A 15,499-nucleotide genomic window follows, 5' to 3' on the forward strand; every position below is an offset into this window, starting at 1 on the left:
CCCTGAGGATGCGGATTCACCGCTGCGGTGATTCACAAGACCCCCTGCCAGATTAGGATGGCAAGTCCGTACGCAGCTTTTCCCCAGCGGTCCCGCGGCGGAAAAGCTCTAATATGGTGGCGGTGTCTATCAGACACCGCCAGCCATATTAGGATGCATGCGTAAACATGCTTTTCCACGGCGGCTTTTCCGCCGTGGAAAAGCATGTGGTCTTTTCAGTTTGGGGGCCTGTTGCGGGCCCCCAGGGTGTCAGGGGGTGGGGGTGCACATGGGGGGTACCTATGGTACCCCCTGCCTTTACATGAACAAAGCGGCAGGCATTTTTAACATTGCGGCGGGTGCTGCTTCAAGCAGCACCCGCCGCAATGTTAAACATACAGGATGTGACCGCCAGGGTGGTGGTCACATCCTAATTCGCACGGAGGGACCGCCGCTGCCCCTGCGGACGGTCCCTCCACCTCTGGGATGGCGGACGGACGCAGGTCCGTCCGCCATCCTAATAGGCCCCCAAGTCAGGATTCTCCAGGGGTGCAGAAGAGGTGAGGCCTGTATTGAAGAGTGTAGTGGAACACAGCTCTGTCCACAGGTCCAAAGTAGGTGAGACCTGTGTCTAAGAGTCCAGTAGGGGATAGACTTCATGAAGTCTAGTCCACTGCACTCTTATACAAAGGCTTCACCACCTATGCTTCCCAGGAAAGGCCTCTCTCCCACTACAGTCTTGAACATAGATCTCACCTCCTCTGTCCCTCTGGATATGCCTCACCTCATCTCCACAATCTACTTCCTAATCTCAGGTGAAACAGGTGACATGATTGTGAAAAGATCAATTTTTTTATGTAATCATGCACACAAAATTTATTCTGTCTCAAAAATGTAAAACACATTACTTTGCCCTATAAATGTTTCAGTAGTGTAATGAAAAGCTTATACATATCACCTTATTTCTGTTTTTCAAATTACATTCTAAAAAGAGATTATGAGGCCTAAGCAGGACTGCTCATGTGATGAATCCTGTCCAGGGGAGCACAAAACGTGAGGCTTCTGTCCAAGAATGCAGGGGACAGGACTAAACGTGCAAGAAAAAGATGAGCCTCATTTATAAATCCATGCATCAGTTTTGCGCTACTGATGTGTCACTTTTGTGACGCATTGGCGGCATAAAACATATGCCTTGTTGCACCATATTTAAAAAGTGACGCATGTAGGTAGATGCGTCATTTTTTAAACCTCTACACCATATTATACCTCTGTCAAGTGTAATGCACTTTACAATGATGTTACCTGTGTTAACTCAGTGTAGGAAGCATATTGAGTTTGTTTGCATAGAGGAATTGTATGTTGTAAAATAGTGAGGTTTCAGTAATGACATGGAATGCTTGTACATAGGACCTGTGCTGTGTTTCCTAAATGTGATATCAAAAACGATTTTGAGGAAAATGAATGGTTTTTACATTATACAGAGGTTTAAAAAGTGACGCATCTACCTACATGCGTTACTTTTTAAATATGGCGCAAAAAGGTACATGTTTGGGCTTTCCTGGGGAGCGTAGGTGGTGAGGCTTGTGTCTAAGAGTGCAGTGGACTAGGCTTCATGAAGCCTATGCTTGTACATAGGACCTGTGCTGTGTTTCCTAAATGTGATGTCAAAAACGATTTTGGGGAAAATGAATGGCTTTTACATTTTTGAGTATAATGTGGCGCAGAGGTTTAAAAAGTGATGCATCTACCTACATGCGTCATTTTTTTTGCCTATTTGGGCCTCCTAAGACCCCCTCAGAAAACCTAGAGGATCAAGGAGTGCCTACGATGCCCCCTTATACCCATTCCCAACGTTGTTTGTCCTCCATTTTCTGTCTTAAATCTACCGAAAACAAAATGGAGGACTGCCGTAGCGCTGCCGGTACGCGTACCGGGGCGCGCACCGGGAAGCGCTCTAAAAAAATGTTAAAAGTTAATTTACATAAAAACCACTGGAGACACTTTCACCAAATATAGAATAGCTCATACTACATACCAATCCTTACCATTTTCCCAAATTCGATGGAATTCCATTGAGCCATTTAGCCTGTAGACCTCTCTAAATACCCTGAGGTAAATTACTTCACAAAAACACATCTGAAGTGTTAGAATTGACAACCAATTAAAATGTTACTTTCATTTTCTACTTTTTTTACCTGACATTTGATTGGTTATGTACATGAATATATATATAAAGAAAGAGAGGGAAACACAGCCATTTTGACTACTACTTCCTGGTCTACATTTCAAAAGGATTTTCACTAATAACTTCAACTTCTTTTTAAAAGTAATTTGCTTTTTTGAAAACTGAAGTAGATTGTGGACTTTAAGTTAATATGGAAAACTTTTTCTGATAGTTATATACTATCCCTCTGTAATAGTTATAGATTTAGATAGACTTCTCTGTTATAGTTACGGATGGATTTAGGCTTGTCTTGTATAATTATGAATTTACTTAGGTTTCATCACATACACTTTTTTTATATTTCTACTTCCAGTCTGATACCATACACTGCCCAAAGATAAATTCACTGTTAAAAGCTACCTATCTAAACTTAAACCCAACAGTGCCCTATCTCTACTGACATATATATATTTTTTATGCAAATTTCAGCCAAAAGGGAAAAAGAACAAAAAGTTTCATTTGAAATTGTCCTTGAAAAGAACAATGAAGAAAACATTGAACCAAATGACATTGAATTCATGGACGAATCACGAGACCATGGACTTCTACAATGTGTAGAATCTGTGGATTTCCTCCTTCAAAATGAGGACATTTCGGACAGTCAAATGTTAGACGTGATATTTAATTTGGAAAATGAATCTCAAAAATAAATTTATATTTAATAATTCGAAAATTGTTTGAGACATTATTCATTTTTATATGTAATTCTTAAACTAGTACCAAATTGATTATAATGTAAAGTCAGACTTATAGTATACTGTGCAACTTTTTTGTGTTACATAGTAATTTTGCTCATAGATACTTCCTTTCTCCCATTATATTATCTCCAATGTGTATTTGACATCTCTTTTTCATCTCCTGCCTCCATGTTCTTTCTGCTTTCCTGACAGACTATGGTATGGATTCCATATACCACAATAACTTCTATAACAACATGCAAATTATCTACAGAGGAGACAGTGTACATTAAATGTAAGACTCAACATTGGTACCTACATGTTGGTACTTAAAACACCCAAACAACACAACACTCTATGCAGAGCTACCCTACCTCTAATCACTTTGAATTATTATTTTCCTGTTTCACTCTGTTTTCCCCGTAGTACGCTCCCCATGTGTGGGGGGAGGTGTGTGTGGGGGATGTGCGGGGTGTGTCTGTGAGGTGTGTATGTGTGTGTGTGTGTGTCTGGGGGATGAGGTGTATAGGTGTGTGGGGTATGTGGGTGTGGCTGGGGATGTGGGTGTGTAAGGTGTGTGTGTGGGTGTGGGGTGTGTGGGGTGTTTGGGTGTAGGTGGGAGTGTGGGTGTGTGAGGTGTGTTTGGGGTGTGTGTGGGTGTGGGGGCTATGTGTGTAGAATGTGTATGTATGTGTGGGATGTGTGGATGTGTCTGTGAGGTGTGTGTATGTGGGGGGGAGGTGTGTGTGTGGGAGGTGTGGGGTGTGTCTGTGAGGTATCTGTGTGTGCGTGTGTGTGTGTGTTGGGGGGTGAGGTGTGTGTGAGTGTGGGTGTGTGGGATGTGGGTGTGGGTGTGGATGTGTAAGGTGACGGTGTGGGGTGTTTCGGTGTGGGTGTGGCTGGGGATGTGGGTGTGTAAGGTGTGTGTGTGGGTGTGGGTGTGTGGGGTGTTTGGGTGTAGGTGGGAGTGTGGGTGTGTGAGGTGTGTGTGGGGTGTGTGTGGGTGTGGGGGGTGTGTGTAGAATGTGTATGTATGTGTGGGATGTGTGGATGTGTCTGAGGTGTGTGTGTGTGGGGGGGAGGTGGATGTGTGGGATGTGTGGGGTGTGTCTGTGAGGTATCTGTGTGTGCGTGTGTGTGTGTGTGTGTGTTGGGGGGTGAGGTGTGTGTGTGAGTGTGGGTGTGTGGGATGTGGGTGTGGGTGTGGGTGTGGATGTGTAAGGTGTCGGTGTGGGGGTGTGGGGTGTTTCGGTGTGGGTGTGGCTGGGGATGTGGGTGTGTAAGGTGTGTGTGTGGGTGTGGGTGTGTGGGGTGTTTGGGTATAGGTGGGAGTGTGGGTGTGTGAGTTGTGTGTGGGATGTGTGAGGGTGTGTGGGGTATGTGTGTAGAATGTGTATGTATGTGTGGGATGTGTGGATGTGTCTGTGAGGTGTGTGTGTGTGTGTGGGGAGAGGTGTGTGTGTGGGATGTGTGGGGTGTGTCTGTGAGGTATCTGTGTGCGCGTGTGTGTGTTGGGGGTGAGGTGTGTGTGTGAGTGTGGGTGTGTGGGATGTGGGTGTGGGTGTGGATGTGTAAGGTGTCGGTGTGGGGTGTTTCGGTGTGGGTGGAGGTGTGCGTGTGTGCGCTGTGTGTGGGGAGTGTGTGGGTGTGGGGGTGTGGGGTTGTGTGCGTGTGGGTGTGTGTGGGACGTACTTGTAGGTACCTAAAACAGCCACAGAACCCAAAAGCTCTTTTCAGAGCTACCCTACCTGTAATCACTCAAAATTATTATTTTACACTATTATTTTCACTATTTTTCACCAAAGTACGCTCCCCGGTACGCTCCCCCCGTGAAATCGAAAAAAAATTAAATTTTGTTTTGTCCCGCGGGACCCTTTTATGGCCCCCACATCAAACCTAGGGGGTCAGGGGGGGTGTACCCTGCCCCCTTTTGGTCATTTCCCCCTTTTGTTTTTAGCCACCTCTTGTGTCTCGGTCCTACCGAGACACAAGATGGCGGCCGCTCCAGACTGTTTCGAATGTTTACAGACACCCGAGAGCCAATCAGCTTCCCGTGTGCAAGTCGCGTGGCGCGCCCGGAGCGCTCCCCGGTGCGCGTACCGGGGGGCTGCCATAGATATATACATTTTTTTGAACCTAAATTACTCAAAATCCTCTGGAGCACATATCTTGAGACATAGCAATACCAGTCCCTACAATTTTGCCAAGTTTGGTGAAAATCCATTCAGCCGTTCGAGCTAAAAGTGCGACCGACCGCCCTATGGAAATTAACATGGGGAAAACACGTTTTGGGACCCCCCTTTTATCTCGTCCTCCACTTGACGAATCCCCCCTAAACTTTCAGAGAAGGAGCTGAGTGCCGCGAGGCAAAGTTGCTGAAAAATTCAGGCCGATTCCTCAACCGGCGCCAAAGTTATTCCAAATAGAATGTTGCGATTTCCCTATGGAAATCAATCCTAACTATAACTACCTACTGGCGACCGCCAGTATGTAATATATATATATATATATATATATGTATATATATATATATATATATATATATATAAATATATATATAGATATAAATGTATATATATTTCTTATATATATATTTTCTGCCAGTCTTGGCAAGAACAAATGACAGCCGCTGACTCGGTGAGAATTTGACAAAGAAAATGTAATCCAACAACGACCTAGACACGTTTCGACAGCAAACCGCAACCGCCTTGGTCACTACATCCGGTACATTTCAATTTTCCTTTTTATGCTTCACCCTCACATTTGGTTGTCAAAGTAACCTGCCTTCGGCAATGGACGTAGAAGTTACGGTGTGCGCCACAACATGACATTGCGAAAAAAGTTTTTGTTAATAGGCCACAACTATGTCAACACAATATTTTTTAACTTACATTGAGTTATATGTCTAGTTTGTCACATATCAGACAAGTGAGAGTATGCAAAAGAAACAGTAGACATAGACATTCATGTACCATGTTCAGGCATCATACGATCGAAATGTAGATAAAGTGGATGCATATTGGTCTCTCTCTTAATAAATGTGTTATCCCAGTAAGAGTGTTGTGATATAAAATTATTGCACATATGCACTTGCTCCCAAAAGTTAATCAATTGATTATAAAGAAAATCCTTTACTAGGAGAGGCACGAGTGAGGATCATGAGGTTTCTGATGCGGATGTATGACGTTACAACGCATACTTTTACAACGCATACCATTACAACGAATTTTTTACAACGCAAAAACTTTTACAACGCATACCATTACAACGCATGTTTTTACAACGCAAGTACTTTTACAACGCATACCATTACAACGTAAGTATTAGTAAGTATATATTATTTTTTTTAAATTAATATATTTTAATTTAATTTCATTTAAGTTAATTTCATTTTATTTTTACCCTGTACCCCTGTACCCCAAATTTAATTTAATTAAATTAATGTAAATTTTTTTCCTGTACCCCAAAAACCCCAAAATGACCCTGAACCCTAAAAATACCCCTGTACCCCAAAAACCCAAAACAGACCCTGTACCCTAAAAATACCCCTGTACCCCAAAAACCCAAAACTGACCCTGAACCATAAAAATACCCCTTTACCCAAAAACTGAAAACTGACCCTGAACTCTAAAAATACCCCTTTAGCCAAAAACTGAAAACTGACCCTGAACCCTAAAAATACCCCTTTACCCAAAAACTGAAAACTGACCCTGAACCCTAAAAATACCCCTTTACCCAAAAACTGAAAACTGACCCTGAACCCTAAAAATACCCTTTTACCCAAAAACTGAAAACTGACCCTGAACCCTAAAAATACCCCTTTACCCAAAAACTGAAAACTGACCCTGAACCCTAAAAATACCCCTTTACCCAAAAACTGAAAACTGACCCTGAACCCTAAAAATACCCTTTTATCCAAAAACTGAAAACTGACCCTGAACCCTAAAAATACCCCTTTACCCAACAACTGAAAACTGACCCTGAACCCTAAAAATACCCCTTTACCCAAAAACTGAAAACTGACCCTGAACCCTAAAAATACCCCTTTACCCAAAAACTGAAAACTGACCCTGAACCCTAAAAATACCCCTTTATCCAAAAACTGAAAACTGACCCTGAACCCTAAAAATACCCCTTTACCCAAAAACTGAAAACTGACCCTGTACCCTAAAAATACCCCTTTACCCAAAAACTAAAAACTGACCCTGTACCCAAAAAATACCCCTTTACCCAAAAACTAAAAACTGACCCTAAACCCTAAAAATACCCCTTAAAAAAAACCAAACATATAAAATTTTAAATATATTTATATACTTACCAATACTTACGTTGTAATGGTATGCGTTGTAAAGGTACTTGCGTTGTAAAAACATGCGTTGTAATGGTATGCGTTGTAAAAGTTTTTGCGTTGTAAAAGTTTTGTTGTAATGGTAGTGCGTTGTAAAAGTTGCGTTGTAAAGGTTGTTTCCCTTCTGATGCCATTCAAAGAACCCAAGTTATAAAAAGATATGTATCTTTGACAGTGGTTCTATCTGGCAATGATGTCAGTGAGCATAAGGGCATACATTTGAGAGAGAGGCAACAGAAATCAAGCCCAAGTGGGCAACGGTCTGTCTGACTCAGTGTCGGACTCATTGTGGGTTTTCATATTATTTAATTAAGATTAGCCCAACCTGGGACTGTGTCCTGGGAACTCGAAAATAGTGAGTGCAAAAAATCTAAAAAAGTAAATCAAAAGTAGATAAAAAGACCTGGCGCTACGGAGAGTGGTCAGGGGCAGGACAAGTGGCAAATGTATTACAAATGTACATTAAGTGCCTCATCGGTATCCATCCGGTTGGGGATTTTAGATTTAAGTAGGATGATGTACCTCGATTCTAATCTTCTCAGTGCCAACTGTCTATTGCCTCACCTGGCGATTTTGGGTACCGTGTTGATCACAAAGAAAAATAGATCTTGGGATCTACATCTAGTGCATGAGTTTATGTGCCTGGCAACAGGATAGGTCTGGTCATTATTTGAGATGCCCCATAGGTGCTGCAATATACGAACATGTACGGGGTGAATAGTAATGCCCACATACTTTTTATCACAGGTACATTGCAAGACATAAACAACAAAGTCTGATTTACAGTTGTAGCTGCCTCGAATCTCGTATGGGCAATGTCTAAATGGCATTTGGACTGTTTTTGTGTTGACTCCCTGTTTACAGGCTTTGCATCTGATGCATTTAAGGAACCTTTTTTGTGTTTGGATCCAATTGGTGCTCTTTGCAATTGCTGGTGCGTTGCAGACTAGTTCCTGACGCATCGATTTTGCTCTCCTAAAGGTTATTGGGGGACCTCTCGCGCATGTAGGGCCAATAACGGGATCGCTGCATACTTAACTCCAATGTCTGTGCAATATCTTACGCAAGTTGGCATGGTCAGTGTTGAAGCCTGTGATTAATCTCGGTGTATCAGTTTTTCTGTTTGTTCACTTTTTCTTACTCTTGGTGTTGAAAAGCAGATCTTCTTTTTTTATATTAGATCTTTTTGCTATTGCTCTGGATAGTGTTTCTCTGCTATACCATCTCCTTTCTAGTCTCAGGAAAAGGTTGTGTATATATATATATATACATAGTCTTTAATGCCTGCATATATACATTGTCTTAGCAAGATGGTAGAACTTTTTTATTCTGTTCACTGTCCTTATATTACTAATCACTTTGATCTGCTTCTGTCTATTGATAATTGCAGCACATGTATTCTATACAAGAATCACGTTGGTTCAATAAATATTGAAAACGCCCTACTGTGTATTCCTTGCAGACGTTTCTGAGAGAATGAGAGCATGTCTGGTTGCTAAAGGCTTCTTGGGACATTCTAATAGCTGACTAAAGGATGCATTTCACCAATTGCTTCCCATTGGCTTTGTGGTTTGTAACTTCCAAAGGCTTGCTTTCTATTTGCTGGCTTTATTTGTTTAAGGTTGTCCAGCATATCTTTGTCCATCCTGTCTAGCATAGCCTATTTACTGTATTGTTTCACAAGTGCTCACTTTCTGCAAACAGGCCTTTACATTTTTTCTTATTTTGTCACATTTGTGGTGCATTCAAAGACGGAGGTCAAATGTCAGGATCTGTATTCCGAGGGAGCTTGGTGTTTACTTTTCTTTCTCTGACTTCAAAGTGGGAGGATTTATCTGACAATTTGGGATGTGAAAGGAAAGGCTTTTCTGTACCTAGCACACAACAAAATGTAAATGTCTGTAAATTATCTGAGCAAATATCTCACAATATATCAAAATTAGTAAAGCACAAATGAAGAACATCTTTTTGTAATTCTGAAGTGTGCTGGAAACAACTATTTTGATACGACCAAAACAAAGGAATTCACTAGGCACATTATGGTTTGTGCTTGGTATAGTTATAAGGTAATTGCAATAGAAAATGTGTTGTCTGTAAAAGCAGACCATGCAGACTCCACTCAATGCCACTCCACTCCACTCTGCACCCCTCCATTCTATGCCACTCTACACCACTCCACTATATGCCACTCTTTATCACTCTGCGCCAGTCTATGACACTCTACGCCACTCTAAGGCACTCTACGCCACTCTACCATACTCTAGGATACTCTACTCCACTCTACACAACTCCACTCTATATCAGTCCAATCTATGTCGCTTTCTGCCACTCTACGACACGTCACGCTATGACTCTCTACTCCACTCTACTCTATGCCACTCCGCTACATTCTACGCCATTCACTATAAGACACTTTATCCCTCTCTATGACACTCCACTCTATGACACTCCACTCTATGGCACTTCATTGCACTACACTGTACTACACTCCACATCACTTTACGCCACTCTATGACACTTTATTCAACGCCAATCCACTCTATGACACTTGAGTCCATTCTACAACACTTTACTCCAATCTAAGCTACGCCACTCTGTGCAACTCCACTCCACTTTAGGACACTCTACTCCACTCTATGCCACTCCAATCTATGCCACTCCACTTTACTCCACTCTACACCACTCATCTATACTCCATGACACTTTAATGCACTCTATGCCACTCCACGCCACTCTACTCCCCTCTACAACACTTTGCTCCACTCAGTCAATCAAGCAATTATTTATAAAGTGCTGCTCTTCACCCCTGAGTTTAACCAGTTGCTGATGTTTCGCTAGTGTCAGTCAAAAAGCTAGGTCTTGAGTCCCCATCTGAAATTGGCCAGGGAAGGTGATGTTCGTAGGTGGAGGGGCAGGTCGTTCCAGGCCTTGGTTGTGAGGTAGGAGAAGGAACAAACTCAGCTGTGACAACAACAAATGCAGGGGGTCTGAGGTCTAGAGAGGCGGAGCACAGGTGTCTGGTGGGTTGGTGGAATTTCAGGTGGTGGTTGATGTATTTTGGTCCCTGGTCAAGTAGGGCTTTCTAGCTGTGTGTCAGTTGCTTGAATTGGCATCTCTTCTGGACGAGGAGCCAATGGATGTTCTTGAGGTGGGGGTGATGCTGTCAGTTTGTTGAGGTTGAGGATGAGTTTGGCTGCTGCGTTCTCTATGGTCTGGAGTTTCTTGAGATGTTGGGAGGTGATACCGGAGTAGAGCACATTTCTGTAGTGTAGCCAGCCGGGTGATAGTTTTTCTGGGCTTGTCGGGGATCCAAATGAAACTTTTTAGGAGCACGCAGAAGGTGTGGAAGCAGGAGGAGGCAACTGCATTGATTTGTCGCTTCATGGTGAGTCTACTGTCGAGGTTGTGGTCGTGGTCTGTTGGTGTGGGTCCGAGCTCTGGGTGCCACCAGCTGATATCCCATGGAGAGGTGTTCTTCTTGAAGATCAGCACTTCAGTCTTGTCCATGTTGAGCTTCAGGCAGTTGGTACTCATCCAGTCAGCAACGCTGGTCGTGAAGTTGCAGAAGTTTGTTCTAGTGGTGGAGGGATCTTCGGTGAGTGAGAGGATGAGTTGGTTGTCATCTGCGTAGGATATGATGTTGAGTCTGAGGGTTCTGACCATGTTGGTGAGGGGTGTCATGTAGGTGTTGAACAGGATGGGGCTGAGGACAATCCTTGGGTATGCCACAGATGATGCCCTTGGGTTCTGAGGTGAAAGGTGGCAGGCAGGTTCTCTGATATGTCATGTGAGGAAGGATGCGATCCATTTGAGGGCATCTACCCTGAACTCCAATTTGGTTGAGTCTGGTGATGAGGGTGTGGTGGGATATGGTGTTGAATGCTGCTGAGAGGTCGAGGAAGATCAGGGCTGCTGTTTCACCCCAGTCAAGGAGGGATCTGATGTCGACATCCTGTCTGACTACTTCCACAGCAAGATAACCATCATCTACAACAACTTTGACCCTCAACCAATCAGGTGCCAGCAATCAGGGCAGTCTCTGTGCTGTGGTTGGTGCGGTATCCGGATAGGGAGGCATCAAGCAGGTTGTTTTTTCTAGGTGTTTGGTAAGCTGGTTGTTGATGGCCTTCTTGAGGACCTTTTTCGGGGAACAGAAGCAGTGAGATGGGGGCGATAATTTTTTAGCTCCCGGGGTCGGTGGTGGGTTTCTTCAGGAGGGGTCTGACCTCAGCATACTTTCATCTGTTGGGGAATGCCACAGTGGTGATGAAGGCATTGAGGATGTTGGTGAGCTCTGCACTGATTTCTTTGGATCTGAGGTTGAAGAATGGTGGGGACAGGAGTCTGTGTGTGCTCTGGAGTGGATGGGGGACATGATGGCTATGTTGATCTGTGTGGTGAGTGGACTCCATGTGGTGATCAAGTGGCTGGTGTCCATAGGTGAAGGAATGTTGTGGAAGTCAAAGTAATTGGGTTGAGGGTCAAAGTTGTTGTAGATGATAGTTATCTTGCTGTGGAAGTAGTCAGACAGGATGTCGCAGAGTTCTTGGGAAGGGCGAGCCGTGTTGTTGGTGGCTGATGGGCAGGAGAACTCTCTGATGATGTTGAAGAGTTCCTACTTGTGTTTGGTGCTTGCTTTTATGCGGTCTTTAGGAGTGTCTATTTTTGTGTCTTTTATGCATTAGTCGGGCTTGTTGAGGGCTTACTTGAAGGGGGTTCGGTCGATGGTGTCTTTGGTGCATCATTATTTTTCTAGTTGTTTGCAGTTGCGCTTGATGGTCCTGATTCTGGTGAATAGCAGCTGGCTTGTCTTGAGAATCTGCTGGTTTTGGCACTTCATGGGGCAACTATGTCAGCACATTTGATGATACAGTCGGGGAAGATCTGGATGGCCTGTTCCAGGTTTGATATGGCATCAGGCTGGATGGTGTTGAGGGCCTCCATCCACTGGGTCTCAGTCACTTTGTTCCAGCAGTAGTGAGAGGGGATCAGGGGATTGGTGGTGGTGCCTGGATAACCTGCGATGGTGAATTGGCCAACGGAGTGGACGGTCCAGGTGACTTTTGTGACATGGTTGTACTTGACTCTGTCGCTAAATGTGAAGATCAGGTCCAGTGTGTGTCCTGCGCTGTGTGTGGGTCGGTGACCAGTTGGGTGAGGCCGATGTTGCTCATGCTTTCCAGGAGATTGGTGAAGTTGGCATTGTTGGTGGTTGTCAAGGTGGAAGTTGAGGTTGCCGAGAAGGATGTAGTGCTTAGGATTCAATAGCTAGAGAGGCAATGAATTCTGAGATAGTTTCATACAACACAGGTTGCATTCCCCAGGGTCTGTAGGCAAGGATGCCTCTGATGGTCGTCCTTGAGCCACTTAGGAGTTGGAAGTTGAGGTGTTCCATGATTTATGTGCGGTCGTCCTTAGTAGTGGTGCATCAGATAGTTTCCTTGTGGATGATGGCGATACCTCCTCCCTGTTTGTTGGTGGGGTCTTGGTGTATCATCTTGTAGCCGTCAGGCATTGCGATGGCAATGTCAGGGGTTGATGGGGTTGAGCCAGGTCTCATTGATGAAGATCACATTGGGGGTGAGAATGGTGCTGGTGTCCCAGATTTCTGTTGCGTATTTTCGAAGGGACCAGGTGCCAGGTGTTCAGTATAAAGCACTGGATCAGTTCCTGGGTGGATTTGGGGAGGGTTCCCGTGTGGGCGGGCTGTCCTGCGTTGCAGGTGAAGAGGCAGCTGCAGCAGGTGAAGGGCCCTTCTATTGATCAGGGAGAGGTGATGCGGCAGTTGTTGTGGCATATGGGGTCCAGCGCCCAGAGCAGTGGAGTATTGTTGGGTGTCCGGAAGGCCAGGGTTCCTGTTACTGGGGATGGTCCAGACGTGGATGGGTGCAGACATCCTTGGCTTTGGCTTTGGTGTGCTGCGTCCTTTATTAAGTAGGTCCTGCGAGAGGGAGGGGCACTGGGAGGAGGTAAGAGAGGAGGAAACAGCGGGAAATGATGAGCAAGGCGGACCGGCTCTCAGACAGGTACAGCAGGCAAAAGCTGGGCTAACTAAACAGGACAAAAAAGGCTAATCTGGCCAGTTAAAACAAGCAGCAGAATGGGCACAATTAGACTAATACATAGAAAAAAGGCTAATCTGGCAAGGAAAACAAACAGCAAAATGGGCACAATTGGACTACAACATAATGTACAATTGACAGGAGACGAATTAGATTGGCACAGATGATGCAAGACCAAGTGATGTGACCTAAGTAAGTTAGAGAGCGGCAGAGGGTTGGGGAGGAAGGTGGCGGCATCAGCAGCTCACCGGAATCAGCAGGGGATACCTGCTAGAGGCAATGAGGGCAGCTGGCACAAGGAACTTCTCCTCTCTACTCCATCCCACTTTATGCAACTCCCTCTATGCCACTCCACGGCACTTTAATCCACTCTCCGCCACTCCATGACACACTACTCTGTTCTACATCACTCCATGTTATGATACTCTACGCCACTCCACTCACCTCACCTCCACTCCACACAACTCTACACCGCTCCACTCATTGACTCTGCAGAATACTCTACTGATACTCCACGACACTCCTCTTCACTCTATTTCACTTCACAAACCTCAACTTCAGATCACTCCACGGTATGACGCTACTCTCCCCTCTATGCCACAACATAACACTCCCCTCTAAACCACTCCATACCACCCATTGCAACTCCACTCCACGCCACTCTCCTCTACACCACTATCTTCTATCCATACTAAACAGCAGCTACACCGGTGTACAAAATGGGTAAAATGCATTGGCAAAGGCAATAACTATGGCATAGGCGAGATCTATTGACTTTGCCAATGCTTGTTCAAACGGACAACATTATGTTAGATTTTTCCATTTTACTGTCAACAAAATTCAAACAGCAGTTCTAAAAATAATTGTGTTAGCTGGCTGTTGTTCTCTGCAGGAGAGTGTCAGCAGCATCCCCGTTTCCTCGCAGCACGAAAAGGAGTCACTGTTCACTTCTACTGCTCCTGTGGAACACTGTGTGCTCCTCGTCACATTCAACAGGTATCCTGGTACAAAGGAACTGAAAATGGCACGCTGCTGCAGCCCCTAATAGAGGATCATAATCTACGTGAGAAAATGTTTCAATCCAACAATAGCTCAACGATCACACTCCATAGGATTCAATACTCTGACAATGGGATTTACTACTGCAGATTTGAAACCGACAATGGGCCACAGACTCCATTTTGTGGGACCGAACTCAAGGTGCTGGGTAAGGTGATATTCTACTTTCGACTGGCAACCTGCTTTATTTGATACATTTTGTATTCTTGAGAAATAAAATGTTATTTTCTGTTAGAAGCATGTTTCCGGGGTGATCCCTAAATTTCTGAATTCTAAAGATTATTTTTGCATAGTAGAGAATAGTATAGCTGAGTTTTTCTAAATTAGATAAAATCAATGAATAAGGAACTAGCTAAAATGTCGGTATTAACTGATCCCCCCCCAAAAATTCCAGTCATCAATTCAGACTATAGTAACATATAAAAGACAGTGGGCCTGATTCAAAAAGATATTGTTGTGACTAACCTTTGTAGTGGTCCTGACTTCCAGGTCTATGCCAGGAGTACTCCCTGACTACTCCTGAAATCCACTAGTGAGCTAAGAATACTAAAAGAGTCAGTCACACCTCCTCATACAACATTCTTTTTTGATCAGTCCCGGTGTTTCTTCAGCACTGTGAATATTCCTGTAACATACATTGAATTCCAAAACATGCCACGTGTTACAACATTTCCACTCCATGCCTAATTATGCACACTACTTAACTACTGCCTAATAGATCGTTATCACAACTCCTGGGAAATATGTGGGTTTCAAGCCATTGAGACGCATTAGAGCACTAACTGTATGCATGAATATTGATCATCAACATTGTCAATTGCCTCCATTTAAATGTTTAACAGCCCTAACTAGGGGCCCAATTAGAAATATTTAATTTTGGCAAAACAGCTGCCCTCCAGCTCAGTTCACATACTGTTCTAATCTTGAAATTAGATTTCAAGTGCTTTTTCAATTTGATTGCTAGGGTAAAACATTTCAAGAGGCAGGTAATATGCCCTCTGCTCAAGATACCTAAAGAATCTGAGGAATTGTACCCATTGTAAATAACTCTTCGCTACTACGCCTCCGTTCCGCTTGGGGACCCTGTAACCTTTTGTCCAGATAAGGGATCAACGCCAAATTTGCTTCCTTTTCCTCCAACATATTGAGG

At 44.1% G+C, this 15,499-nt stretch overlaps 1 protein-coding gene across 1 annotated transcript in view; it reads left to right on the forward strand.

Moving 5' to 3' along the window:
• LOC144753801 (B-cell antigen receptor complex-associated protein beta chain-like) overlaps positions 1-15,499 on the forward strand; it is a 336,771-nt gene that overhangs the window by 213,185 nt on the left and 108,087 nt on the right. Inside the window, exon 3 of the mRNA XM_078641373.1 lies at positions 14,183-14,497. Within this exon, the coding sequence (XP_078497499.1) occupies positions 14,183-14,497 (315 nt within the window). The remainder of the gene's footprint in view (positions 1-14,182; positions 14,498-15,499) is intronic.

The sequence above is a fragment of the Lissotriton helveticus genome, chromosome 5_1 (assembly GCF_964261635.1).
Source record: "Lissotriton helveticus chromosome 5_1, aLisHel1.1, whole genome shotgun sequence".
Taxonomy (NCBI): Eukaryota; Metazoa; Chordata; class Amphibia; order Caudata; family Salamandridae; genus Lissotriton; species Lissotriton helveticus.